General features: G+C 55.4%; 7 protein-coding genes across 7 annotated transcripts; 5 read left to right on the top strand and 2 right to left on the bottom strand.

Moving 5' to 3' along the window:
* Positions 1–1,026: 1,026 nt before the first annotated feature.
* IE81DRAFT_367338 (hypothetical protein) lies at positions 1,027–1,851 on the top strand (the record flags this gene model as incomplete). Its single annotated transcript, XM_025517073.1, has 3 exons — positions 1,027–1,495; positions 1,565–1,754; positions 1,836–1,851. 3 exons carry the CDS (start codon positions 1,027–1,029, stop codon positions 1,849–1,851), a joined length of 675 nt encoding a protein of 224 aa, XP_025368796.1.
* Positions 1,852–5,606: 3,755 nt separating this feature from the next.
* Positions 5,607–6,479, top strand: IE81DRAFT_170156 (hypothetical protein). The gene is made up of 2 exons (XM_025510617.1): positions 5,607–6,282; positions 6,434–6,479. The coding sequence occupies exon 1, from the start codon at positions 5,788–5,790 to the stop codon at positions 6,214–6,216; it is 429 nt and encodes a 142-aa protein (XP_025368797.1). The 5' UTR covers positions 5,607–5,787; the 3' UTR covers positions 6,217–6,282; positions 6,434–6,479.
* A 795-nt stretch (positions 6,480–7,274) lies between these two features.
* On the top strand, positions 7,275–8,395 carry IE81DRAFT_170185 (hypothetical protein). The gene has a single exon (XM_025510618.1). It carries the CDS (start codon positions 7,564–7,566, stop codon positions 8,131–8,133), a length of 570 nt encoding a protein of 189 aa, XP_025368798.1. The 5' UTR covers positions 7,275–7,563; the 3' UTR covers positions 8,134–8,395.
* A 7,702-nt stretch (positions 8,396–16,097) lies between these two features.
* On the top strand, positions 16,098–17,004 carry IE81DRAFT_341966 (hypothetical protein; the record flags this gene model as incomplete). Its single annotated transcript, XM_025515675.1, has 2 exons — positions 16,098–16,436; positions 16,546–17,004. The coding sequence occupies exons 1-2, from the start codon at positions 16,149–16,151 to the stop codon at positions 17,002–17,004; spliced, it is 747 nt and encodes a 248-aa protein (XP_025368799.1). The 5' UTR covers positions 16,098–16,148.
* A 675-nt stretch (positions 17,005–17,679) lies between these two features.
* On the bottom strand, positions 17,680–18,364 carry IE81DRAFT_348207 (hypothetical protein; the record flags this gene model as incomplete). The annotated part of the gene is made up of 3 exons (XM_025516234.1): positions 17,680–17,751; positions 17,849–17,965; positions 18,059–18,364. The coding sequence occupies 3 exons, from the start codon at positions 18,362–18,364 to the stop codon at positions 17,680–17,682; spliced, it is 495 nt and encodes a 164-aa protein (XP_025368800.1).
* A 2,032-nt stretch (positions 18,365–20,396) lies between these two features.
* On the top strand, positions 20,397–21,205 carry IE81DRAFT_367340 (hypothetical protein; the record flags this gene model as incomplete). The annotated part of the gene is made up of 4 exons (XM_025517074.1): positions 20,397–20,447; positions 20,548–20,603; positions 20,688–20,943; positions 21,017–21,205. Exons 1-4 carry the CDS (start codon positions 20,442–20,444, stop codon positions 21,203–21,205), a joined length of 507 nt encoding a protein of 168 aa, XP_025368801.1. The 5' UTR covers positions 20,397–20,441.
* Positions 21,206–21,209: 4 nt separating this feature from the next.
* Positions 21,210–22,197, bottom strand: IE81DRAFT_367341 (hypothetical protein). Its single transcript, XM_025517075.1, has 4 exons — positions 21,967–22,197; positions 21,769–21,885; positions 21,531–21,702; positions 21,210–21,463 (listed from the first exon to the last, which is right to left on the bottom strand). Exons 1-3 carry the CDS (start codon positions 22,132–22,134, stop codon positions 21,535–21,537), a joined length of 453 nt encoding a protein of 150 aa, XP_025368802.1. The 5' UTR covers positions 22,135–22,197; the 3' UTR covers positions 21,210–21,463; positions 21,531–21,534.
* Between the last annotated feature and the right edge of the window lie 4,979 nt (positions 22,198–27,176).

A 27,176-nucleotide genomic window follows, 5' to 3' on the forward strand; every position in this document is an offset into this window, starting at 1 on the left:
TTCAGGCTCTTGCTCTCGAGATGCCATTTTGCAACGAAGCTGTAGGTTCGGACAGCCGGGTGCAAGCAAAGCAAAGCTCGCATCTATGTTCCAGTGCAACATTCACGATTCAAGATTGATGAGCAAGTCAAACTTCCGCTCGAACTTATGCCCACCTCTCAAGCTGAGCCCACAGTTGTGATCGAGCGCTGCAGGGTCGTAACGTTCAGAATGGCGCGCGCCGCAGGTATGGCGGTGAGATACGCGGCACAAGTGCGAGTTGCCTCGCGCGCTGGTGGAAAGATGAGAGAGCGGGCTCGAGGCGTGGCGCGTCCGCGCGCCTCCCTGCATTCAATTCTCAACGACTCGATCCGTTGAGCGGTATTGGTCGTCCTGGTTGTGCGCTACACTCATCCACCTCGATCGCTGTCATGAGTTCAATCGCAAGCATCGTTAGCTTCGAGCCCGCACTGCCGCTACCACAGGTGCATCTTTTCGAAGGGTTGGCCGCTCGTCCTACCCGCCTCTGGCTCCTACTGCCTCACCATGCATGGCTGCTTCACCTATCTCCGCAGGCTTGTATGCGCCAGATGACCTCGAGTCCCTGCTGTCAGGCCAATTGGCTCTGACTGCGCCTCAGCGAGATGCCTGCCTTGTTACCAGAAGCACGATGCTCAACGGTCAAGGTGCATGCAGGAATGCTTTCCCACCCCACTCGCGAGCCTCGCTCGGACCACCTTCCCCCCCCTCGCCTCCTCCGCTTCGGATATTTAACTTTTGCCCTTCCTCACATGGAGTTCTCCAAAGTCGATGCCCAACCCCTTTGTGCTTCCCCGCGACGTCACTTTTGACTGTTGCGCTTCCCTCTCCCAGCATCTCGAGTCCCATCGAAGCAAGCTCAGCTTCAGCTTCAGCAGCTCAGCATACTCGACACAAGCACGAATCAGTTGGCTCTCATCAAGTTCTCTCAAGTCAGTGCTTGCCACATCTGTCCTTTCGTACGCCTCACGACTGACTTTACCTCCCCGTTTCGCTTTCGAACAGACCATGTATAGCCAATCTGAAGACAACTTATCGCGCAAGCGACCTCTCGAAAGCCCCGAGTCGCCAGGCAGAAGCGCGCGCCCTCATCAGAAGCAAAAGGATGCAGAGGTAGCAAGTGTGGAGTTCTTGTCAGAGGAATGGTGGGATAGGCACGATCATGAGCAATTCATGTGCTGGGGCGAGGCAATCTTGTCCAATGCTCAAGCCGAGCTCGATGGCGAGCCAGCGCGGATCAAGGGTGGGAACAAGAGCAGCGGGTCGCATGATGGGGAAGACGGTGGAAAGGATGGGGAAGATGCTGGAACAGACGAAGAAAGCGAGGAAGAGACGGATGAGGGGGAGGAGGAGGAGGAGCAGGATGAGGGAGAGGAGGAGGAGGAGGTACACGAGGAGGTCGAGCGTGACCAAGGGAGTGATCAAGCTGGGCAGAACGCAGAAGTCTCCCAGCTAGGTGATGATGTGGGAAGCCAGAGTGAGTCATATAGGCCGTCAGCAATAGCGTGTTACCTTGTCACTGACATGCACAACCTTTGAGACGCAGATGACACGGAGAGCGATGCGCCCATCACTCCGAACTTTGGCGCCGCCCCTGGTGTCGTCGGGCTCGGGATCCACAAGGAGGGAGAGCATGTGGAGGAGGGAGAAAGTAATACGGGCGCCGCACCTCCAAACTGGCCCCCGGTGGAGGAGGAGGATTACTCCATTCCCCCTGGCTGGCTTCGCTGGACGAGGTACGTAGTCGCAGCCACTGACGTCAACGTCAACGTCAACTTCGTCAAGTCGAGCTCACACTGTGCTGTTTTTTCCACCAGAGCACGACATTATTAGAGGTCAAAGCGTAGACTGTATTTCTACAACCCAAGCAACGAATCGTCGACTCCTTGTCTCCATCGTGCGGGCGTGAATTGCTCGAGAGCCCGGACGAGTCACTGCGGCAAGCCATGCAGCACTGGAGCGCGTGCTCATCGGAGACCGTAGGAACGGCGAACGTACCGAAGCGCCCGAGGCCGTTGAATTAGTGACCGCACGCTGCCGCTCTGCTGCTCTTCGTGGACGACTTGCACACGGCCCCCTAGGTAAGCTCTTAAACGCAACCATGACACTGGACGATGTTGGTCGCGTCTTGAAGCTGGCAGAGGCAAAGATCTAGACCTGTAGCGATCAGAGGACATGATCCGGCCAGATGTCAGCCGACTCTGACTTCCAGGCACACTCGGCCGAATCCTGCCTCTTGAGCAGACCCACGCTCTTCTACAGCTTTATCAGGGCAAAGCGCTACTGACGATGGGAACCGACACCATTGCTCTACAACGCAAGACTCGACCTCTTCTCCAACAGCGTTGCCTCTGGACGCGGCGCAACCGTTTGCGAACCGACTACCCTCTGTCTCTGCTCACCTCCTTCAGTTGTGTGGTCTTGTGCCATAATCCCTGTTTCGAGAACGACCCTCGCGAAGCCTTGCCCCCTCCTACCTTCCGATGATGATAGAATGCGCCAGCGCAAGCACGAAATACCAAGGCATCGAAAGCGCTGACGGCTCGTCCCACGATCCTTGACGTAATGGTATCGGGCGGTTGCTCTCTGTGACCAGCAACCTCACACGATTTTCTTGTGCAAAGGGCAATCAATCCATGGCGGGGCGAGAGTGGCGCAGATCGCTCCTACGGCTTGCGCATGTAAGCGCATTCGCTCCAAACGCAGATTGACTTCTGCCAGTAGATACCCATGGCACGTACATCGATAGCCCAACTGTATTCAAGTTTCGTCAGCATGGAAGAGCGCGATGAGGCCGGGTGCTGGGTGCTGATGGGGATTGGCGTTTGCCGCTGAGGATGTCGTGGACCGCTCGATACTGCATCGTGCGGCAGGCAGAGACGGTTCTGACTCTATCTCGAGCAAGGACAGCACTGCTGGCCCAAGTTTGCCATCAGCTTGTAGCGCAAATTGCAACGTGCCCCTGCCAAATGAGCTCTGAAGTCGACGTGAAGGTGAGTTTGGCTCTAGACTTCGTCACGAGCCCTGGATGGGATATGGCAGCACCGAAAAAGAAGCCGAGTGAAGCTGTAAGCCAGGCACCAAGCTGATCGATGCTCGAGTCTTTGCAGGACTCGTCGCTTCGTGCCAGCATCGCGTCGAGATCGAGGCTGAATGGGTGGGAACAGTTGCGTCTTTTGTTTGATGATCAGATTTTAGGACCAGAAACCGACGTCGGGTCTGGCGGATGATGTGATATGTTTAAGCTCGCAGGATGAGGCAGCATACAGACTGGTTGGCTGCAGCAGAGAGCCGCAAAAGACGCCCGCTAGCAGCCATAGGGAGCCATCGATGCGAGCTCAGAGCACAGATCCGGTGCATCATGATGATTTGCTGATGATGGCTCCACGCTGGTCACTATTGGACTCGAAACTTGGCCGATCCCTGCAGCTTCCAGGACATCCACCAAGGCTGAGCATAGTCGCCTACGGAGCACAGACTGGAAAGGCTTCAGCAAAATGTCGATATGCTGCAAGGTATTTCGTGGCGGGACCAATGTCAAGCAGCTCACCTAGCTCCTGAAAGCAGCCTGGCTTCCACATACCACCTCCTCGCCGTGCTCGTTCTCGTCTGCTTCTGCACGGCCCTGACTCCACCCTACATTCCATCTATGCCTCCAGTCCTGACCGATTAGAGATCCTGCTTCTGTACGGACCTGACTACACTCTACGTGTCGTGTTTGTTCTCTGACCGAATCGAGTCGAGCTTCGGCCACCCAAGCGTCCAGCCGACGTATGAGTATCTGGGCCTTTGGCGCACCTCAAATCTCAGCGAAGCGTCGTGTGCATGCCCGCTTCACAACTTGATGCTGCATAGCCGAGGAGCTCTCATTTCGGCTTAAGTCACAGCGATATCTCTGATACTAGCATGGGCCTCTGCGTTGGCGCTTGCGCTGACGTTGCTTGCAAATCGCTTGATATTCCGGTGTTGGTCACTGGTTGATGAGCCGACATACTCCTTGTCCTCGAGATCGGCTACCGCCTCCTGCGCGACGAGTTCGATTCTTGCAGCGTTCGCTGTGCGCGAATTGTGCTCTCTGTTGCAGCACCGAGATGCATGTGCACCCTGCCCAGCATCGAAGCGAGCTCGGAGACAGAGGGATAGGCGGATTGTCGCCCAAGTAGTGCTTGTGGACGCCGGCTGCTGTAAGTGACTGCTCGCAGTTGAAGTGAACCCGATGAATGTGAGAAGATGCTACGCAAGAGGTGCTGTGACAGCTCGGCCGCGGTTCTCTCAGGCGAAGGTGACCGCTACATCTCGTTGGTCTGTAGGAGACCGTGAACGTGCGCGCTGCCCCATGCAGCTTCGGCAAGTCAATTCGAGGCCACACTCTTCCTTCGGTGCAGGCCGACTGATTGTCGGCGCTGCCCTCGATTCACGTCGCAAAGCTCCATGGAACCCCAATTGACGATGTTGTAGCGATGAGACGAAGGTACCGGCGAGCTGTGCTGGATGGCAGGAGGCGAAGACAGTCAAATGGCGCGGACGTTGATTGCAAGGATTCGGCAAGTCCGCGACGAGCCTCATGCTAATCTTCAAGACTGGAGTAGGGATGGCGAGCTGGTAAGAAGGCAGGGGCAGACACAGAAAGCCTAAGGCGACGTACCTGCAATCGCCGCAGATCGCAGGACCGAGAGCGGAGCCAGAGATAGCGCATCCAGCGCACTAAGAGGTGCTCTGTTCCCGCATGCTCTGCACCTTCATGCGAGCTAGTCTGCTGATTAGGCCTGCAGATGGAAGCAATGCTGATCTCGGCTACAAGCGGAAAGCTGCGAGTAGGAGCATCTGCTGTAGCAGGGGTGGTGATCGACCAGAAGACCAAACGAGTGCTTTGCGCTCGAGGCAGACAAGGACCCGCCTTAGCCTGCATATCGCAGCAGCTATACCTCGGGGCTAAAGCGCGTGCAGAGGGGCAACTTGCACTCATCGTGACTCGCGCGCTGCATGTGGCAGCACATATGCAGCCCTCAACCATATGGCGCGCGCGAGCTTGGGAATTTTCTCTCGCGCAGCGTCTATTTCCGCGGAAATCCGAAGGAATCGCGTGAAGTCAGCAGCGCATGTGCTGGCAATGCGCGTCCGGTAGCTGAAATGGCGCAGGAAAGCCGCCCGACGCGTGAAAGCATGCATGGCGCCTGGCGCAGATCGTGTGTACTGAGCGTGGATCCGACGTAGGCAACACCTTCTTCTCCATCACCCCGACTCCAATAGCTACTGGCTTTTGGTACCAGCAGAGTAGCTTCGGCGGCAGTTGGAGCAGCTCTGGCTCCTGGCGCTTGGGCATTGTGGGACGTGCATCAGCTCTTGCATGGAAGTGAGCTATGTGTGGCCTGTACGGCAACAGCATTCCACCCGCCGATCCATCCATTTATCCATCCACCTCCGTCCAGAAGCGGCAAGGGTATCGAACGCAGCCGGGTCCGAACACCATGCTCTCCACTCTGCATAGCGCAGACCATAGCTGTGAACAGCATCGACAGCGCTCGCGTCGCCTTTCACGTGAGCCGCAGAATCTTCGGAGGTCGGTTTCGACGCAGCACCAGACGCTCCTCGACGTGAACCTGCCCTCACGCCCCGGCCCTGCCTGGCGCTTGCCAACGCGATGACGCGACTGACCGCCGCACAGCAGCCGACACCAAGATCGGCCTGTTGAGATTTGTCGACTTCCATCACTCAAGCTTGACGTCTTATCGATGCCCTGACCTGCGTTTCTGTCATGCGGCCTTGTATATGGCTTCACTCGAACTGCCCTTCACCTGCCGTCGTCAGCCTCTAAGCTCAGATGTACTCCACTCGGGCTGTCTTCTACTGCAGCTCAGAAGGGGCGCTAGAGCAGATTACAGATCTGCCGCCTTGGCTTCTTTATGCGCGCTGTTCACCCGCTGGCCAACGGCGCCGCGGAGACTACCACTCGATACAGCTGCTTTACGCTGCGTAAGGGGATCCTTTCTGGCTGTACGGTCGGGCCCTTTCACCTTCACCTTCAAGCTCGAAGCAAAGCCACCGAATTCGCTTGCGCTTCAGGCCACCAATGCTTATAATGGACACCTCACTCGTTCTACCCTCGGAAGGCGATGCCTCCAAGACTTTGGAAGGTGCGCGGGCCTTAGGGCGTGCGGCTTGACTAACGAGGGAGGTGCGGCGCCACAGGTTGTGTGAGCCAGCAGCATCGGAGGAGGGTGTTCCTGCATGTCAGGTCCTGACTGAGCCCTGCACTGGTGTCATGTGAGTTCTCGCTCTTGTGTTGCGTGTTGCGATTGGTGCTGGAAGAGGGCACCTTCGCTTCTCGAAGGCACCTCTATATGGACGAATGGGCACATTGTGAGCTCAAATCTACCGTAACCGAGACTGACAAACTGTCCTGACCCTCTCAAAGCTTTCTCGAAGAGCTCTGACCTTGGTCGAGGAGACACGATCCTGAAGAACGATGCTGCGTGCTTGGGCCTTTGCCTCTCCTCCCCAACGGCATCACCGTATCTAGGCTGTGCTCTGAATGGATGGTTATGATCTACAACAACTCAGCGCTACGCACACATGCGCTGCACGAGCGAGCGCTCTGAGTACGTCCTTCTCCGAGATGTGGACCACGGGACTGAACAACCTGAAGTCAGGCTCGACCCTTGCCCGCTACTCATTGGATGTGCATGGCTCCACTCGTCGGAAGACGTTAAGGGCCTTTTGTGGTCAGCAGTGTCTCTCACATTCAACCACCAGTGTTTCGCGCAGGCGCTCGATCTCGCTACAACAGCTTGCGAGAGACGGCTCCGGCGCTGGATAGGGATATTGAGGCATCCGTTGAGCTACCGGCGACTCCTCAGTGCGACAGACACAGCCCGCCTAGGCTTCTCTACCCATCCTCTACTATCAGGCCAGCTCCTACTCCTACGCCACGCAAAGTCGTTACACCCGCTGCACCGAGAGGGCTGATCATCGACATCGCTCAACTTCGGCACACCCAGCTGTCTTCGCGCCTTCACGCAGCGCTTCGAGCCGCAGAAGCGCGACCGTGCATGAGCCACAGACAGGGCCGCAGAGGGCAGGCAGGCTCACTCTGCTGCGCTAAGCTGTATTCAAAGTCTCACCGGCCGCATCGACCGCACCGAGACCTGCAGGCTGGAAGGTCTCAGATGTCGGGCTTGCAGACGGATGAAAACTTTCTCCACGCATGGGAACGCCTGCACCTGTGCACGGGCTGCGCTATCATCTGCCATAGTAGCGCCGCCGATCTTGTCCGTACGAAGCGCGGCCAGCGTCGTATCCGCAGCAGGCTTCTGGACAAGATTCAGACGACTGGTCACTACATACCAGCGCTGGAGAGCTCTGCGCTACTGGATCACCTCCTGCAAGGCGATCGCATCTCGGCAAATAGTCCCCTCTGCTCATGCATAAGCCGACTCGGCGGACACGTTGGTGACATAAACCCTTTCTGTTCCAACAAGATCGCGATTCAGTGATCGGCGCACCTTCTTTTCGCGTTATATATGAGTCTTGGTGAAGACATGTGGAATGCAACGCGAAGTGTGCACTCGACCCGGAGTCGATTGGCATTGCAGCAGTGGTGCCTTGCATCCTTTGGACTACATCGCTCTCCTTGGCTATGTTCATTTGCTGGCGAAGCAGGGCAACACCAGCGTCTCAATTCTTTCTGGTGGACTGTCCACTGGCCAAGTACGAGGCAGTAATGACATTTCGCTACGATCCACCACAAAGCCACGCCATCATTCGCGCTTAAAATGTCCTGCAGCAGCCGCCGTCTCCTACTCAGTCTCATCTCATCCAGAGGAAACCCTACTTTCGAGTCGCATTGAGCACAAGTCAGGCACTGCCTCTGCCACAACATGTACGCGGCCAGCTCTCTTGCGGCCTCGACCGGCATCTTGCTCTGTCCACGTGATTCGAGAGCACTCCCGCTTTCACTGGATCCGAAGGGCGGCGCACTACAGCGTGGGTCTGCTGTGTCACTGCTACAAGCGCTTCTGGATGGAGAGACCAGGGCATTTGGGTGCTTTGATCAGCGTCCGCCTCTCGGCGAGCCTAGGTCCCTTTCGCTCAGCCAGCAGCTCTTGTCTGCGCTAATTTGAGCATGCCAACGCAGCGAAGGTGCGTCCTCAAGGCATTATGCAGAGGCCCGGAGAAGGCACGTCGGAGGCCTTTCCTGTATGCTCTCGAGACTTTGCTCGTCTGATTTCAGGCCACTCCCACACCCCGTCGGACTCAGCGTACCTGGCAAACCCACCCGCCGCTTGGTGCAGGTGGTCGTCTCACTTACGAAAGCGCATGACGGACCGTGCTCTACTTATCGGACCTGACGGATCTGCTCTCGGAGTCTTCGACCCACTTCAGCTGGCGCAGAGACACTATTGTGCTCTCCGCGAACACACGCTCCGGGAATTTGACTCTTCCAGAGCCATTTGTGCGTGCTCGTCATCAGCAGCTATGGTTCTGGTCTGTGTGGGGTACTGTGTCGCACGATGTCCGTTCGCCTCTCGCGGCCTTGCCACTTCGGCAGTCGCCTCACGCGAACGTTTGTCTTCTGTTCGACGAGCTGCGTCAGCTTCACTCGAACGGAGGGCGTACATGGCGAGTGAGACGCCAGCGCATGGGGCCGTGCGCGCTCCGCCTCAGGACGAAGGCTCTGTGTGAAGCCGGCCAAGTTCATCCGTCACTCTATCAAGCGACTTCTTGGGCTTGTCGGAAACGAATGCGCGATACTGGACCGAGTCATTGCTTGAGAGTGAGCATCGAGCGCAGCCGTAGAACGAGGAGACTAGCGCGTCCATTGCTGTCCGGAAATCGAAACAAGGACCTTCGCTTGCAGCGGAGATAGCACAGCCTTCGGAGCAGAGCTTTTTCCTGGACGTCATCAAGAGCTTGTTTGGCCTTCTCTTTGTGGCTCCTGTGGAACCAATTTCGGACTCCCCGTTTGAGGATGTTCAATGCGTCTGGAAGGTAGAAGACTCAAGACTCGGGGATCGTGATCGCGAGAGCGAGTGGGCAACGTGATAGGCTACGCTCTTAGACTAAAGGCGGCACTGGCGTACGTCATGCGCGACTTTCTCGCTTGCCTATGACACGAATGCGAGCCCACCAAGAAAAAAGCTTCGATAGTTCAGCGGCAATCCGGGCAGCTGAGACGCCGTGTCTGCGCCTCGTCGTACATGATCCACATCCAAGCGAACATGCTATGGTTTGAGAATGCAAGAAGGTGTGTATTGGTGCACTTCTTTTCGGGCTTGCAAGTTGACTGACTCTGTGTGCGGCTCTGGCTAGCGTTCTAGCGACATTCGCGAGGCTTTTTCGCGTTCGCTTCGATCCATTACTCCGCACCTTGCAAATCAGTGCCAGATCAGCATGCGCTTCACCTGCGGCTTACTTTGGCGCAGTCCTCTTTGCCTTTTCGATTGATCTCCATCCCAGCTCCTCGGACTTGGCAGCACTTGGCTGTCTGTTCCACCACTCAAAGCTGTAGACACAGCGCCACAGTGTCTATGTCCATGAACGTTGATGGCAGCAGCACAGACGTCCTTTTCGTAGACCAGACCCTCGACTCTCTGAATAACTTCGTCAATTTTGATGAAGTGTGTCCACACGGCTGCACTCTCCACACAGCTGCCCAGGATTCAGATGGGAGCTGCGACGAAACTACCAATGTGGGAGAAAATACGATTGATGGTGCTACGAGAGTAAGAAACCGACATGCCAGCTTCTCTTCAGGCAAAGCATTTGCACAACTGGCTGGCTAGTCTTCAGCTAAGAGTTCTTTGGCCGCATTAAATCCTAGATCCACTTGGCAGCCAAGGTCGAGACCGCTTGAGGACGAGTCCCGTGCAGACGAAGCTATCCGGCTAAAGCACAAGGTTACACAAGCCTACCGAGCCTGGCGCCTCCAAAACGCAAATGATGCTATCGTATGCCAAGTATTTCATCGTAGACCTCGAGTCTAGCACTCTGAAGCTAAGGTGCGCGGTGACATTGCTGCACATTCGAGCGTTTCGCGAGCGCTAACTCTCTGGCGAATCGTCTGTACTTCTCAGCGATACCGCAGGCAAGCTGGAGCATCGAATTCTCTTTCGAGGCCCTTCAAGGTCAAGCCCTGGCTCTGATGACTCAGCAATGGCGTTGGGCGCATATAGACGCGCTTGTCACCTCGGTAGCGAGGTAACAGCGTCGCGCGCGCGAAGCCTCTCGAGAGTATGGCGCCCGCTATGCTCTTCCCTCGACACTGTTGCTCGGCTGGTTCGAATGAGCTCGAAGCATCTCACACTGCAGAGACTCATCCTCAACGACGCCACCTACATTCTCGCCCGGCGATGTAGCGCTCCCTGCGTCCCCTCGAGCCTCAGATCAGCTCTTGGCATTCAACACGGCATGACCGCATCTGACGGGCCAATCAACTCTTCATAGGGCGCCCTGTCAATGTGCAGAAGCCGATGGTGTCCGTCCTCGATAGATGCACTCGCGTAGTCAAACAGGGCCGCACACTCCGATGACTGCTACACCAGAGCGACTGTGCAGACTCTGATGGCTTGGTCCACGATCTGGCGCTAACGTGGTGTCAGCCAGAAGCTCTTCGGTCTTCAAAAACTGCCACCCCTTTCTGCGAATCAGGGGACGCAACTCTCATCACACAACACTCAGACAGCAATGACGCCTGCGCATTCTCTTGGTCTGTCACATGACTAGGCACAGAGGCTCGTCAACGACTCATATTAGATGAGCGCCAAAGCAGATGACGCTTGACTCTGTGGAACCCACTTGGACGCCTCTCGAGGGCGATCTCTCCGGTGACCCTTTAGCGAATACTCGACGTCAACAGGACACTGTTCAAGTCGCCGGTCGAACGGACATTAACCTCCTAACACTGTGATGTCCTTCGTCGCCTGCCTCTCTGCAACATTGGCTTCCTGATCTTGGCATATAACGGCTCTGCATCGCATCTTTGAGCCATCTCACCATTCGGCTTGATGCTGCTTGAGCTTCCGTGTGTTTGCGCAGCACTGGCAGGAACCTCTCCAAAGTGAACTGAATGGAGCGGCATCACACCGATTTCCCGTCCATTCACTCTCTCTTACGCCTTAATCATTTCGCCCGAAGCAAGGGCCAGCAGCCTCAGCCCAGGCCTTTTGTCCATCATACCCTGCTCAATGCGCCTTTCGATGACGCTGCAAATAGGGAAACCCGCCTAGTCTATGGATCATCGCTCTCAAGGTTCGCAGCTCAAGCGAGCCTACGCGACGAGAGGATGCATACAAACAACGCGGGCAGGGGCACATAGGTCATCCCCGCAGACTTCTTCGTAATCTCATCGCTGGGTACTGCAGAAAAGCGGTACATCGTTCCACGAGCGCCGTCTTGAGCTTAGGATCACTCTGTTGTTGTGTGCCGGAGGAATGGAAAAGATCACGCAACGCGAGCGAGGTGCGCGTGGACGACCACGCCTCAAGGAGCACGCCTGAGATTTGCCGGTCGCTACACATTCTTGGCGTACTTGGCGCGAGTGATGGCGAGACTGTTTGCAAGACGGTTCGTGGAGTATGTGCGAGCAAGACGCGGCTGGAAAGGGCCACGCTGGCCGACTCACTTTAGCAGGAGCCGGATTGATGGGCAATAAGCTGACCAGCTCAAATCATTTGCGCCTTCGTGAACGAGCTTGGAGGTCGAAGTCTGCATCCAAGGGTCAAGATGTCGATGGGAAAACGCCGTCTAGCTTGTCCTTCTTGTGATAGGGCCTTGACGCCAGCGGTGCAAGTCGAAGGCAGCATCCGGCAGCTACAGAGGCGGTCCGACTGACCCTGTCCTAGTAGTCCCTCTCTACGGACCAGCACAATTTGCTTGCGATGGCGACTGACGATAGAGTGATACCGGGCGCAATTGGTTGACCCCACAGGTCTTCGTACTTTGACGAGCAGTCAAAATGGCGTCGTTGGACATCTTGGGCAAATTGTCGATACGCTCGGATATCGAGGCGACGCACAGGGGCCTTCAAGTAGCGCAAGACCAGTTGGAAATGAAAGCCCATTGGAATTCAATCGCTCTGTCAATGTGGCACTCCAGACCGCCTCATTGTCAACACGCGAGAATTGTGATTGGAGAGTGGCTCATACGGCGTGCACACGAAGACCGACTCACCTGTCTGCTTTCAGTCCAGGTTCGGATTGCTGGCACTCTCCCTGGACGCAAGGCCCATTCGATCAGGAGCCGAATTTATCCTAGAGAAGCTTTGCGGCGGTCGAGCTTTTCTCGTGATCATTCGACATGGTCGATGCGGACTCTTCGCCTCCAGTAAGCTCGCGCCCTGTGAGCTCTGGTCCGGAGCAAGCAGAATGTCAGGACGCCGACGCTGGACATCGATGCTTGCTGCAGGACAAGTGAGGTTGCCGACCGCTACCACGCAGAGCTCAGTAAGTCGAGGCGCTGTCTCCACTGAACTAGTACTTCGCCTTCATGCACTCACTTTCGTGCCCCTCGCTCAGAGATCCTCCCACTGAAAGTATCCATCGAAGGCTAGTCTTCATGAGCGCCTCCATTGCCTGGACCCTTCGAACACTGATGCTGGATTGTATGCCGTCCGAACACTGGCCAGAAGAGTAAGTCATCTTAAGATGGACGTTGAAAGCTTTGGTCCGACACTGAGCCCAGCTCCTTCGCTGCGCCATAAACTAGCAGAGCGCTCGTCAGCGTGCGACAGGACTTGAGTCGTCTTTCCTAGTACGCGCCTCGGCCGTAACAGCAAGGCTGCAGCCAAAAGCAATCGGCAGTGCCATCGCGCATTCCTTGAACGCGTCTGGAGCCCAATGAAGGTGCTTGCAATGTGTGCAGATAAACGCCACGGAATGGGTCGGTACTTCTGCTCCTTCGATCAGCGCGAATATGATGAGTTGGAGCGTGCAAGTGCTACCGGTTGCAAACGCTGTCCTTTACGCTCGGGCAATCGCATGTGGCGTGCGCAAGGATAATCTGCCAGATCTCGTTGCAGAGAAGATCGATTGAGATAAGAACAGGATGTTGCAAAGCCCTTTCTACCATCTTGCTCTGAAGGGAGCCTTGAGGGGAAGGCGACCTTGGGCAGAATTCAAATCTCAGCGCGAATGTTCACCGCCTGCAAGTAGTCCTTGACAAAGGATTGATGCACCGTTACCGCCCATCCAAGATCTGAGCAACGCTGGAAGAGAACTCCAGTAAAGGGATTGCTGTATGCTCTGTTCTCCTCAATCTTGTTGACGGAATCGCTGTGCCCGATATCGGGTGGAGCTGGACGCGGCTGTGCTGAATAGCTGGCCGTACAAGCAGGGCCATCACGCCCGGCGCTAGTCGTTGAGACCGATGCCTGTAGGGGCACCATTGCATGGCAGCTCAGTCTGCATCGTGGTGGTCTCAAGGGGATGTTGACGGCTTTTGACCCACCAGACGGGGACAGATGCTGTATGTTTCTGCTTCAGCGGACAGAGCAGTCAACGCGTCAGCCGGCATTTTTCTGGAACCCGGACAAGCGCTGCATGTATTTCGCTTTCTGCAAGAATCTCTAGTCCCCTCTTGCGCTCGACTCACCAAAGATGGCCAAAGATGGCCACTGGCGGGCATAGAAAAGGGTCTTTTGACAGTTTCGTTCTTGACAGACCGCCGACCTGGACATTGATGTCGAAGGAGGTGAAGTCGAAGGCTACGGAATAGCTGGCAAATTGCGAAAAGTTGAATCCTGACGTGGTCCTACTACAGCCTTGTTGCTCGATGGCCCCGGACTGACCACCACAGGCATCCGAGAAGCACTTCGACACCCGCATCGTCACAAGAAGACGAGTGGGTCATAATTGACGGATGCAAACATGGTTCAATTGCTGCTGAATGGAACATGAAGGGCAGCGTCTGTCAGAATACGCAGCGGTCGTGACAGGACTTCCAAGCCTTCGATTACGCACGTGCTTGTTCCAAGAGCCCTAATGTCGCTAGCAGCGTGACAGGTCTGCATTGCGAAAGAGAAGCGCCCGCTACCGTTTTAACGCTCTACTTTGCCAGGTGCGGCCAGATGAGGTTTTGAGGAGCCCTCCGCAGTTGATCCCTTGGCCCACGAAGGCGCAGCAATGCTCAAGCGTGTCAAGCCAGATAAGGCTAGAAATCACTGGGCTGCTCCATTCGTACGCTGCAAATGAAGACGAGCCTCACAGGCAAAGAAAGAAAAAAAACGCGCTGTTAATCGGAAAGCCTGCGGGCAAGGACTCCTGAAGGCTCATGTAAGAAACGAGCTTACGTATTCGACACAAAAAGCCTAGACGTCCAGCGTCAGTGATGAGCAACAGAAGGCTCAACGCCGCGAGAACGAAAGGCCATCCTTCGAGCGTGCCTGTGAAAGTGACTTTTCTCGCCTCCCAAGCCGCTGCAGCCGCTCAAGCAGCATTCAACCGGCAAGTGCTAGCTTCTACGCTGAAAGATCGGGTCGTCGGATTGGTCGGTGGACTGCAAGCAAGAGAGTGCGCACTCGTATCTGGCCATTACAGAAGAGAGTTGGCAGCTGGCATAGATCTTTCAAGGTGACGCCAGATCGATCTGATATCTTTGCAAATAAGAATGCGAATAAGAAGGAGGAGAGAAAATGAATGCTCCTTTGGTGCAAAGCCTGCAATGCAACAAAGAGATAGAGCTCAGTCCAGTGGTCTGCAGCCCTCACGGGCTCGTGGCGAGTCTACTCACCAAATTGAGCTCTAGGCTTTCGGATGCCGCTTCTCAAGAGCACTTCTACGCGTCGGACGAGTCTTTCCACTCGGTGGCTGTCAGAGATGGGGCACGCAAAGAAGCTTTGGCTGAAGAACCGAATTTCTAGAACGACTCGCGAGCAGGTGATGACGGAAAGTCTGAGACGACGAGGTGATCTTCACGCCTTCGTGAGTCTGGCAACTCCAAGCCACTGTTGACTGCGACTAGCCAGATGGCATGGAGTAGAATAGCTTGTCCAGTCGGACGAGGCATTGCAGTCACTTCCCGTGCTGTATGTCCTATAGCCTGCTTGTCAAACGGTTCGGCGTTGCATACGTATAGATGGAAAGCTGAATTGAGGTTGCGCTAGGCCGATCGCGCTGACCGCAAGAGAAACTGCCCTGGTGCGGCGCTCGCCATTCTCATATTGCGCCCATGCCCTTGGTTGAGCACCGCCACGATCCTCAGACTACTGGCACGGGGCCAGACGCTGAGGAAGCGTGAGAGTCTATTTCGTGAGTGGGTGATTGGCGCCTTAATTGATGTAAGCCTGAGGCGAAATTGATGAGGTGAGTGAAGAGCGCACGGAGAGAAAATTCGTGGCATGCTACAGCTACTATAGCACGCAAAACTGGTGCTATCGCAGCTTTCGAATAGCCACATCTTCACGACGACCTCGCACTCATTCTCCGTGCCTCTCCTGAGCATCATCGTTTTCCAATCGATCGCTACTCAAGACTACGACTATTGATGATGAGGTCCTTGCACGGCAGTCTCCTTTCAGCGTATCGTGTGAGAACTCAAGACTCGCTGTTGAGACGAAGCCCGACGCACTCGACTTGGCGGGGCTCAACCGTTCCCCACTCTGTCATGGTCTATCCCACTCAAGACTATCATCGTGGCCGATGCTTGTCCCCAAAGACCACGTGCTAGCAACACAAGACATGGCAAGTGCCAGTCCGGTCGGTCCCAACAAATCTAACGTTCACCCTGCCAGCACCCAATCTTTGGGCAGCGGACGACTCGAGTCTGGGTGCACAGAAGCAGCAGGGAGCGTGCCTGCTTACACGTGCTACTGCTATGCCACCTCGCACGCGTGCGGCTTTGCGAGCATCGCGCCTGGCTCGGGCGTGAGCGCTCAGTCAAGGTGAGTGTGCATCTCTCTGTTGGGGTGCAGGTACTTCAGAAAGCATCTACTAGCTTCATCATGCACACTGCTATTGTGCTGGTTTAGCGCACGTCGGTGTGCAAACTTGGGGCGGCGCTTCGCACACCACGAACAGGATAAAAAATCAAACCTTGCCACAAGGCCATCGCACCACGATTTGACACGACCATCCTCGACTCGACAACTTTAAAAAGCATTTTCCCAGCTTACATCACCAGACTCAAAACACTCCATCATGCCTCTTACTCGCTCAGCTGCGGCAGCGGCCGGTCAGAGCCTCACGGTCCCCGGCCTTCAAATGAAGGAATGGGTCAACAAGAAGGAGAAGGAAGGTCTCTCACAAAAAGACCTCCCTGACCTCCTGAGGCACCGAGATGCTGTGATCGACAGCATGAGACACCTCTGGGTCAAGACGGAGAAGCAGGACGCCGAGGCCGAGCAGCTTCGCAAAGAAATTGCGCACCTCCAAGCACAGCTTGCTGAAGCGAACGTCGCCGCCGCCGCCACCGCTTTAACACAGATCGTGAGTAGCTTTAGTCTCATCATCCCATTCATGATCGCCAGCAAAGTGAAGTGAACGTCATTTCGGTTACTCACACCAATGCTCGTTCGCTTCATATTCCTGCATACAGAGAGTCGAGGACACAGCCGGTGGGAGTGAAGAGAGTGGGGTATCCAACAACGGGGGCGCTGAGGACTCGGAGGAAGCTGAGGTGAAGGGATCGGTGGAAGCGGTGACAGAGAGCTCGGTGGAGGAGAGCTCGGTCGAGAAGAGCTCGGTCGAGAAGAGTTCGGTCGAGGAGAGCTCGGTGGAGAAGAGTTCGGTCGAGGAGAGCTCGGTGGAGAAGAGCTCGGTCGAGGAGAGCTCGGTGGAGGTAGAGGCGCCGGAGACAGCGGAGGCGCCGGAGGCGCCGGAGGAGACTGAGACAGGGGAGGGAGACAGCTCGGCTGTGCCGCAGGAGGAGTCGAACTCGGCGAGCGCAAGCGCCCCGGAGACAAGCTCCGAGGTAGGCAACTCTTACGAGTTCGCCAGGCGTTTCTGGGGAGACGAGGTTCTGGGTATCTGGCCTTCTTCCTCTTCGTCCGCATGATGGGGATGGCCCTTGACCGATTGCAAAGGTGAGTGACACATCCATTTGCGTCACATGGAACTCTTGTTGATCGCCACTGCTTGTCCGCGGCTATCTAGATCCTTCCATCCTCGACTGCCACCTCACGGACTCCCGATTCTCACGATTTCGCGTATTTACCGCTCTCTTCATCACCTTTTCTGTGTCAAGCCCCTTTTCGCAAGCGACGGTTCAACAGCATCTGACCATGGTTACCTCTCCCAACGCGACTGCTGAGCCGAAATGGCAAGGCTCGCAAATGTCTGACGATACGAGAAGTGAATGCATTGCGGCAGTGATAAGGGTTTACTAGGCTTGGGCCGGGACGTGGCCTTGATCAAAGACAGATTCATTTGTGATCGTTAGAAAGTCGCTCCGAGCGAATCGTTATGCTCTGCGGAGAAAGTTGGTTCTTGTGTGCGGTCGATCAAGCGTAGATCCGTGTATATGCCGAGCGAAAGCTGAGGTTGGGTTGGCTTTAATTGCTTCTCACTTCCCGCAAAGCGCCTAATCATTGGTCAGGAAGAAAGATATTCGAGGAGAGTACGAGGCGGATGCGCGCGATCCTTGTGTCCAGTGCTTGATATACTCTTGACAGTCTACAAGAGGCTGCTACCGAATACTGTATTGCGCCTGGTCTCTTTTCTCCGATGCCGATCAAAGACAATGTGAATTCAAGCACGCCTGAGAGGTAGTGGCAAAGCTACGCATGGCGTCCAGGGCCGCTTTCTGCCGGAGCGAGTAAGACGCGACAGATGCCGTCAGCCGTAAGTCTTTTTGAAAGCCGCAACGCTGAACAACTGCAGCAGCAAGAGTGCTTACTCACGTGTGCAAGCTCGCTGAGCTCCATGTGGTAAGTGAGCTCCTCGTCAATCGACTTGAACGTGGACTTTTTGGCCCTCTTCATTCCCAAGTAAGCAGCTCCCTTGCGAGCAACGCGAACCTGAGTTTCGTCCGCAAATGGAAGCGATCAATTGGGGATATCTCGAGCGAGTCAATCGAGTCGGACACTTTGTTCAGCTTGCGGGGAACTCACCAGCCTGTAAAGCAGAATTCCGCGCTTTTGAGTATCTCCAGTCAGTCCTCCAAGCAATGCGAGTCTCAAGATCCTGCTGGTTTGAGCCAGGTACCTCGCTACAGCCTGTAGACGCGCGCCTCTGGCACTCTGCAGCTGAATCATGCGCTCGTGTGGAGTGTAGCGACTGTAAGCCTTGATGGAGCGGATCAGTCGCTCCGTCAACTTTTCATTCTCCAAGGAGAGGTCCAAAGTCTCCGTAAGCTCGTCGACATCGATGCCTCCACTACACTCCGAGCGCTTGTTGCTTTTGTTGCGCTTGCCCATCGTCAAGGCGCGAGATGACTGTGAAGACCAGTCGAGAACGTGAAGAGCAGCTGAGTAATCTTAAAGATCCGGTATTGTTTGGTCTGACAAGAACGTGTGGGCAAGGAATGTTTGGGTGTCGGATTCTTGACTCGTGATCTTGAATGTAGAAGCGTGGAAGGTCATCTCGAACAGACAAAGAAGGGTAGGGAACGCGAGCAATCAGGGTGTGTGTATGCTACACGATCGACTCGCACATGCGCTGCCTCCCTGGCCAGCAGGCTTTGCTCGCGTGCCGAAGCTACCGGTCACTGTCAGGGACTCGCTGAGGAAGACGCAGAGCTAAGCCCATGTCCACGCATACCTTCAATCAACCGCACTGCTGGCATGCGAGCAGATTTCTAATTCACGACTACTGTTGGCCTAGAGAGACCCTTGTGACTCAACGGTTCAGCAAGGGCCACGCGCGGGCACTTGAGCTTGAAGGCTTCTACCGCCTGCGCGTGCATGCCAGAGCCACCGGTCAAGAATTGAAATGCCGCACAGCCTTGTGGAGATGCCCGTGCACGCGCGCCTCGTGCTGCTGTCGACTTCCCCGCACGACCTTGGCGGTAGCGCTTTCTAACGCTGCTAGCAGGCGTCACGCGATGCCTGCCTTCACATCAAAGAGCTATAGCGCTTTCCTCGAATCTTCGGTTGTCTAGCGCAGACTCGGTACATCATTTGAGGCGCAAATTGCTTGTGTAATCATGTCACCTCCTGGAAAGTGTAGACGATTGCGCAGTCGTCGAATAGCGGGTCTAGGGTCTTGGGCGTAGAATTAACTTTGCTCTTTGACGCACGCGAGTCCGGATATATATGCGCAGACCATGCGCTTTGAAGCGGGCCACGGCCCACGTCGCTTATTCCATCCAAACCTCTTGCATGCATGGGCATGCCGATCAAGAGATTGACATGCCTCCGTGCCGCGCCCAGGAAAGTGACCCAAATTTAATCAAATTCGTCTGTCGCCTCCATGCACTGAGCCGCGCGGAGTGCCTGAGCGCCGAGTCTTGCGTACGCTCGCAAGCTTTCCCGCGCGGGGCAAAATGCCCTCATTCGGCACTGCAGCAGTCGTTGACATTTTCTTCGACATTCCGCGGATGTTTGCGGCAGCAGGGCAGGCGCAGTCCATCGATCGCGACTCGCCGTCCGACTCTCCGGCGGCGCGTGCGGCATTTTGTCGGCCCATGCGACTCGAGCGGCCCCCCCAAAAATTGACTCGCGCTATATACATCTGCAGGTCTTCTGTGGAGACGGCGCGAGAAGATCAAGCAGGGGCGATATACTGACCGGCTGGTGTTCACCTCAGGCTTGAGGGCACCACAGTGAATCAGGATGCAGCGCCCACATCTCGCGACTGACGCACTATGGGCAGCAGCGCTGTGAAGCTTGCGAGAGCATGCGCTACCAGCGTCAAAGGCAGATGCAAAGGAGGAGGAGCACTTGAGGACGAGCGAGCGCCCATTCGCACGAGACGCATGCTCTCTCTACAGTGCTCCATGACTGACGCGCCAGTTCGTGCTCATAGGTCGCTCGCGGATGTATCAGAGCGCACTCTTTTTTCAGTACACATTCACATTCGTGATTGATGTTGCTATTCGTAACTCAAGACCAAACTGCGCAGGGTGTGGGACAGACCCAGTGTCTCGCCGCAGGCCTTCCTGGAAGTGTCACTGCTGCACCCATGCCTTGAGATTATGCTGGGCTCTGCAGGTCAGATGAAGGCTCGTTACCGTGACTCGCTGAAGGCTGGCAGACTGCCGCAAATTATGCGGTCTCTTGATCTTGCTACTGCGTGCGTGCTTGGCTGTGGCATGTCCCGTGGGAAAGCTTCAGTGAAGCCAGGATCACGAGCCTTATACGAGCTAGACCAGCACCGTACACAACGCGTCCGTGCGCGGCAGGCTTGCGTGCCCCATAGCGGACGCGCACGTGCGCGGGACGGCCCCAGTCTTTGAGCATATCGACTCGTGACTCAAGACTTCAACTTTCTATCCACGAGATCTGACTTCGGTGTACATTCAAGGTTCGTGAATCTCCACTCAACTCAGACTCGATGGTGGTGAGTCATTGCGAGTAAGTCCGCTTGTGGTGGTCGATCCCACACAGGCAGTTGAATCCTCACAAACGCCTACCACTTCACGCCCTTCTGCTTCGGACAGTCCGGCGCCCTCGAAAGACATCTTCTGACTTGCCAAACTGATCGAGCATGCGCATGGTGAGCATACAATGGCGAGATTTGGTGCTCTTGGCCGCCAGCCTCAACTTGTTCTGATCCTGCTTTTTGATCAATCCCCTTCAGCTCATCTGATCACTCGCCTGTCAGTATGTCAGCTTCCCACTTTGCGGTGGACACCGTGGGCACTGGTGCAATGGGTGCAGAGGGGTGCGCAGAGGCTATCGCAGAAGCCAACGAGGTTATTGACCTCTATGCGACAAAAGACACGAGCGTCAGCGCTTCGGAGCTCAAGGTATCTTACTTTGCCTTCTTCGTGGCTCGCGCGGGAATGGGCCCAAATTACGTGGCCAGGCTCGAGAGGGAGTTTCGCATCTTGTCGGTGAGTTTAGCTCTCGCTGCAGCGACAATGAACGCTCCTTTCTGAGCGGCTGCACCTTTTCTTCGCTGAGCAGGTTTATCTAGTGGCGCATAGCGTTGAACGATTACTTGGCCCCGCAGCAAGAGTGGATGAGTGGTTGCTAGAACGGGTCGGGGCTGTACGATACCTCAAGCACGTGTTCAGGACTAGTGACAAAGCGGTGCAGGTGTGCGGAACGGCACAAAGCAACGCAAGCATATTTCGCACGACACCAGGTGTTTGAAGTTGGAAAATCTCAATTTGTTCAAATCCTCGTTCTGTGTTGCGTCAGGGATGTTCTATGCCCGGGAGTCGGTCCTGACATACAGAGCGCGGGGAAGGTATGAATCATGCACACTTCAAGCGTCGTTGCGGCGCGGTGCCAGCCTTGAAGATTGACGAGTCTCGATTCGTGATCCACAGCTGTCCATCCGCGCGGTACGGAGGTGATGAGTACAATCGAAACGTCAGAAGAGCGAGGAAGCACAGATCTGTCTGATATCTAGGGAGGTCGCCTTGAGCATAAGCGATTATGCGTGCGTGCGTGCGTGCGAGAAGCTGCAACTTACGTTGTCAAGACGACTTGCTATCGCTACCCTCTCCGATGAGGAAAGGGTCCTTCAGCAAGCGCTGAAGGAAGGCCTCTTTTTCGGCCTTGAGATTTTGATTCTCCTTTCGGAGAGCCACGAGCTCATCGTGGTTTTTTTTGCTCGCGTTGGAGGTGATCGTCTCAATGATTGGCTGCCAGGTCGAGAGAGATGACGCTTTTAGAAATTTGTGTGTCGTAGTGAATGAGTGAGAACTCACCAACAGACGCTCCAGCAACGTCTGCACATAATCAGTGCGCTCGAAGTGGTTTCCAGCTGGAAACCCCTTCTGATATTCACCGCCGACCATCTTAAGGAGCTTCTCGACAGTGGTGATCTGGGAGAGAGGGGCAAAGAGGAAGTCATCATGATTATCTCGTCCATTTGGCTGGCATGCATATGCCAAGCTCGTACTCACATTGTCGATGGCTCGCTGAGCGATCTGGATTTCGCCCTTGAACGCTGACTTGTGGATGTTCTTGCATAGCTTGAGTATCTCCTGCTGTTCGGGCGAGGGCGTCAGGCCCTCGACCGCCTTTGCGATGTCGCGAAATTTGGGGGTTGGGTTGTGAATTGGCTCTACCATGTTTAAAGTCGATATTGAAGGTGAGGAAGGGTTTCGACTATCGACGTCGAGAGCAAAGAGCCTATAGGGGCGATGACCTGAATGCATGTTCAGCGCAGCAGCAAACGCATTCTTAAGTCAATCACGGATCACGAATGCGCAGTCGCCACGTGGCTCCTGATATATCGGCACGCCGCTCGCAGCCATTTGATTCTTGATTCGAATTGCTACCTTGAACCTCACGTGGCTGCGCACAATGGCCGCTCACAGCTCACGTGAGTCAAGGTGAAAAGCGCTGTGAGAGGCTTTTCTGCATGTGCTACCTCGCACGAACGAGCGTCGGTCCCTGTTCGTGGGCCTCGCACCTACACAACAGAACAGCCCGATGATCTTCTTCTGCTTGGAACAAGAAGCATGTTCTGTTCTTTGTCGCGCTTATGCTCTACCAGCGCTTATGCTCTACCAGGTGATGTGCTTCATAGGCAACATGAAGTCACTACATATGTACATTCTTATGCATGAGGCGCGCTCGCGACGTTTGTCGTCTCCACTTCCATCGTCCCGATTGATTCACTCAAGCCATCTTGTTTTCACGAAGTGAGTGCCTCATTTGAGCAGGTGTAGCGCAAGACGACGCCCATGTAGCTCGTTACCGTCCTTTACACGAGATGACCTATCCTCTTTCCAGTGAGCCACGATAGCGCAGAGGTACGATTTGCTACTGTGCTTGCCCCAGCAACCTTCGCTCTCGGTCCGATGGTACTAGACGCTAGAGTGATTCACTGACGTGGGCCGAAACACCTCAGCACCACGAATGTGTCCGCCTTCGCCTTACTCCGAAGGATTACAACACTCGACACCGACTTTCATCTTACCGGCTGAGTTCATGACTTCGCAACATCGGTCTTTGCTCTTACAGCTCGAGCTGTGGTCGTGCGGCAGACGAACAGAATACTATACCCAGCGTCAGGAAGCTCGACCTGCCTGTCTCACGTCTTGAGACTACCCCGGTCAGAGACGCGTTGCAAGCCACGGGATTGCCTGGGCCACGTATTGGGGCCTCCCGATGCTGCGGCTCCGTGGGTACAAAATGCTGTGCGTGTAAGTTGCTGAAGACTCATTTGGCTTTTCTCTGGAGCAGCTCCCTTCATGCTGATCGTTCCTCTCTTCTGCGCTCCCTTTGTCCTTTGCAAAGTGTCACTCGTAGGTGCGCACAGACTTCGCGTACGAGCACTAGCCTGGTCACTTGGCTGCGGGGTAGCTGACCGAACGCGCGCCTCGACTCTTGATACTCTGGCTTCCTTTCGCCTTGCGCATACATGCACTTTGGTCTGCACGACATCCTCTGGCCTTGCCACAGGGGCGCGTTCATCAATCCAACTACCCTTCCTTTGCTCCGGCATGCGACTACCGCCCTCCGCCTCAAGCATGCTGCGCATATTGCCTTGTTTCAATGAAGCAAGGTGCGCTGCGCTGGCTCTTGTTGCGACACCTTCAATCTCCAACTCTGCCCCACCAACTTCCATCCAAGGCGCGTTGTTCAGCTATGGCCAGCAAGCTTGACCCACTCTCAGCGCCAGACGCGGAACAAAGCTCTCATGCTGCTGCCGCAGCTACCAGCAAAGCACCGCAGCGTCGCTCTCAGCGAGGACTAAGCAGTACTTCTGCATTGATTGCTCTTCCGTTCTCATTTTCGGGGGCAAAGAAGAATCTCTGGATTGGCCAGTCCCTTCTATATCTAGGCTCGTGTGGTGCTGTGCTCTGCCACTGTCGGGGTTGCATTTCGGTGAGCAGTGCCATGGAATCACGAGCGCAGCTTAGGCATGCTGCCTGCCCGAGGTTTTCTCTCATGCACCTTGTTCACCTCTACATACGCAGCAATTCGCGGAACCCCGAGCCTCCACATGGGGCAGGTCAGGGGCGGCCTGCCCTGCACACTGCACAGCTCACGGTGGCGCCGCGCGGGGTCCTGTCCGATCTGCATGCGTGAAGCTAGTCTCTGCAGCAGGCCATAAAGAAGTCCCGAGGGGCCAGGCCGGAAAAGTCGGGATAATCGAAGCATAAAGATCGAGCACCGAGCGGGACAATGCCAGCGCCTCGAGGATGGACGATGCAAGCCGCTCGAGGAGAGAGGGGCACTCTGTGGATCGCTGTTGCTCGCTGTGTTGCTGTCACTGGCCAAACCTTGCTTGACATGACTTCTAAATCAGGTTGCAAACCTTCCGCGATCGGCACCGACTGTCCTGCTTCGAACAAAGCTCGCCATTTACTTTACCAGCGCTGCCCTTTGACAATCAGCAACTCGATAACAGAGAAGGTCCAGCGCGCGCAAATGGACAAAGGAGATCCGAATTCTTGCCCGAGTTTGTTTCGGCATTTCTCTTTGGCATCTCTGGGATAACAACGTCCTCGATCCGGAAATTGCTCGTTCGCAGCGCCGGAGCAGGGTCATGGTGTTAGTGTCAAGTGGGGCATGGCGGGAGACGTGCGAAGTGAGTCGAGCTTTCAGACCCAACAATGACACATGAGACGTGAGAAAGCGGGATGGAATATGACGCAAAAGTCGGGCAGCTGAGAGAGCTCAAGATGTCGTCTACCGCTCACTGCAGTTTTCACAACATTGGAGGACGCTAAGAAAGCCGGCGAACAGCATCCAGAGTAGGAACCAAAGTGAGGAAGGCAGCGATCCGCCCACCATAAATCGCCAAAGACGAAGCAAGCCGCAAGAGAGAGCGGCTTATTTACGCCGACGACGGAAACTGCCGCTTGAGCAAGAGTGGGATAGAGGAGCGGGATGTTGCATGTAAGCTGTATCTTTCGCAATCGATAGCTACGTTCCAGCACAATAGCAGTGTCTGAGCGTCGCGTAGCGGGAGTGAAGCCCATGTCGGACTCAACGCGAAGTGTACCAGAAGTGGTCAACAGTCTCGAAGCGATGCGGAGGAAGAAGAATTGAGACGGAGCGGGATTACCCAGCGATCCTTATAGAGCAAATCGTAGATGGACTGGCAGTCAGAGAGGTGGACCGATCCTTGACGAGCCAGAGAGACGCTACAGTTGCCTGAGCTGCGTCTTACAACGTGCGTTACATGTACAGGATAACGATAAAGCCAGTAACGTATTTTGAAGCTGCGCCGGCACAGCTTCACAGGCAACAGCGGGTGCGGCGTCGAGGCACAGGGCAACCACGAGCATGTAGCACTGCGTGTAGGATCGCCACATCGCTTGAGGGCAGACCGCTGCACCATAGATGCACCTGAGCGAGAGGCCAATGTCGAGGAGCCGCGCACGTGGACTGTGGGGATCGATCACATAGACGCTGCAGTACAACCCTCTTGGCGCCGACGACGCAGAGTTGGGGACAGTGTGATCTTGCGTATCGAACTTGTGCTCGTGCCTGAGAGCAGATCGAGCATGCTGTGACAAAGGTTGTCTTTTCTTGTGGGCCAAAGTCGAGTCTTATTGGTGTCTTGGGATAGTCTGATTCGCAAGGCACAGCTGCCGATGATTTCTGACTCCGATTATCAGAAGCGAACCGAGCAAGTCGTGGACTACAATTTTCATGATTATCTGGCAAAAGCGCAAATTCGGTCGCGAAACGCCTGGCGGGCTGCGCAAGCCTCTCTAATTGATGTTGCGAAGCCGGCTTGGGAACGTGTGTGTTACCCAAGTGAGCGTTACTCTCCACCAGCCAGCAGAGTTCGTAGGCGCGCTGCTTGACTGAAGGCGACATCTTCCACGCCAGCGGCTGCTGATGAGGCTGGCTTGTCGCAAGAATCCCGGTGTAGATCGCTCAAATGGGCAATCGTCGCATTGCTTTGTCTGACTCGGCAGCCAGCGAAGCAGGCCTGTAAATGATTCGATGAACGTCTAAAGCAGTCCCAACCACCCCTCTACTCGCTCAAGCGGCGGCTTGATACGGATCCGCTCTGGTCGAACCCGAAGTGAAGAGCTACCCAGTGGGCATGCTCGCCGATTCTGATGCATTCGCATCAGGTCGGCCAGATGCAGAGATATCTACGGGCTGGTTCTAAAGCTTGAAGCAGTATGCCTAGCCCTACGCTCAAAGCGATTGTGCTCCATCGCTCGTACACTGGTAGGAAGTGCGCGCAGGGTGTCAAACACGCTGGACAATGTGAGCTTGAAATGCTTCGAGCACAGTGCGACAGCGAAGCATCGTGCTCGACGCCAGATCCTACTTTTGGTTTTATTTTGCTGCAGAGTGGTGCCTAGCGCAGGTTAATGATGACCCACCTGCAGGTCGCACACGTGAGTAGGGAGGCCAGAAGTTTGCATTTTGCCAAGGGATGCGCCAGACAAGGAACTCCCGCCAGAGGTTGGAAAGCTTTGCAGAGCTCTAGCGGCAGCCTTCTGACTTGCTGGCTGGAGCAGGAAGCCGGGGAGGTGCAAGCGATTTATTGAATGTGCAGAGAAGTAGGCGGTAGGGGCGTTGTACAGTATCGTCCCATTGATCCCTCTCGGGAGAGCAGCGCTTGCTCCACATCGACGGTAAGGGCGAAGCCGAAAGACGCCGGAATGCCTTCGCAAAGGCTTCAAGAGTGCGAACTGTACTTGCTGTGCGAGCCAAGGGCTCCACTAAGGAGAGCATACGTTCCAACCGAGATTGACTTTGCGGGAGATGCGCATCGAAAGCAATCAGTACTCGATGCAGCCATCTTGTATCTTAGGCATCGCTGCGAGGGCTTGTCACCCCGAAGTTGTGCACCACTCAGTCGGCATACTGAGCTGCAATGATCGGAAAACGGGTTGGACGTTTCATTTCGTCATTTTGGCCGAAGATTCCGAAGATGAAGAGGCCTGGAGCTGCGAAAGCACATGACTTCGGCGACGTCGATTGTAGGTCCGTTCGCCATGCGCAGCGACAGAGCAAAGTTTGCTCGGCTCGTACGATGACACTGCACTTTGGAGCCGATTGCGAGACTGCCGTTCGCAAGAGAAGTCCATGAAGCTATTGAGTGCACGGTCCCCTTTCCTGCATGAGGCATCTGAACGGTCAGAATAGCGCACAGGCCTCCTCTCTATGCATGTATATAAGTCTCTTC

This window comes from Ceraceosorus guamensis, assembly GCF_003144195.1.
Source record: "Ceraceosorus guamensis strain MCA 4658 unplaced genomic scaffold IE81scaffold_40, whole genome shotgun sequence".
In the NCBI taxonomy this organism is placed as follows: Eukaryota; Fungi; Basidiomycota; class Exobasidiomycetes; order Ceraceosorales; family Ceraceosoraceae; genus Ceraceosorus; species Ceraceosorus guamensis.

Excerpts from the sequence above, each read along its gene's own strand:
- IE81DRAFT_170156 (XM_025510617.1), top strand. The coding sequence starts at position 5,788 with ATGGCTTCACTCGAACTGCCCTTCACCTGCCGTCGTCAGCCTCTAAGC.
- IE81DRAFT_170185 (XM_025510618.1), top strand. The coding sequence starts at position 7,564 with ATGCAACGCGAAGTGTGCACTCGACCCGGAGTCGATTGGCATTGCAGC.
- IE81DRAFT_367341 (XM_025517075.1), bottom strand. The coding sequence starts at position 22,134 with ATGGTAGAGCCAATTCACAACCCAACCCCCAAATTTCGCGACATCGCA. Across the intron at positions 21,886-21,966 it reads CTCAGCGAGCCATCGACAAT|ATCACCACTGTCGAGAAGCT; the intron begins GTGAGTACGAGC and ends CCTCTCTCCCAG. Across the intron at positions 21,703-21,768 it reads CGTTGCTGGAGCGTCTGTTG|CCAATCATTGAGACGATCAC; the intron begins GTGAGTTCTCAC and ends TCGACCTGGCAG.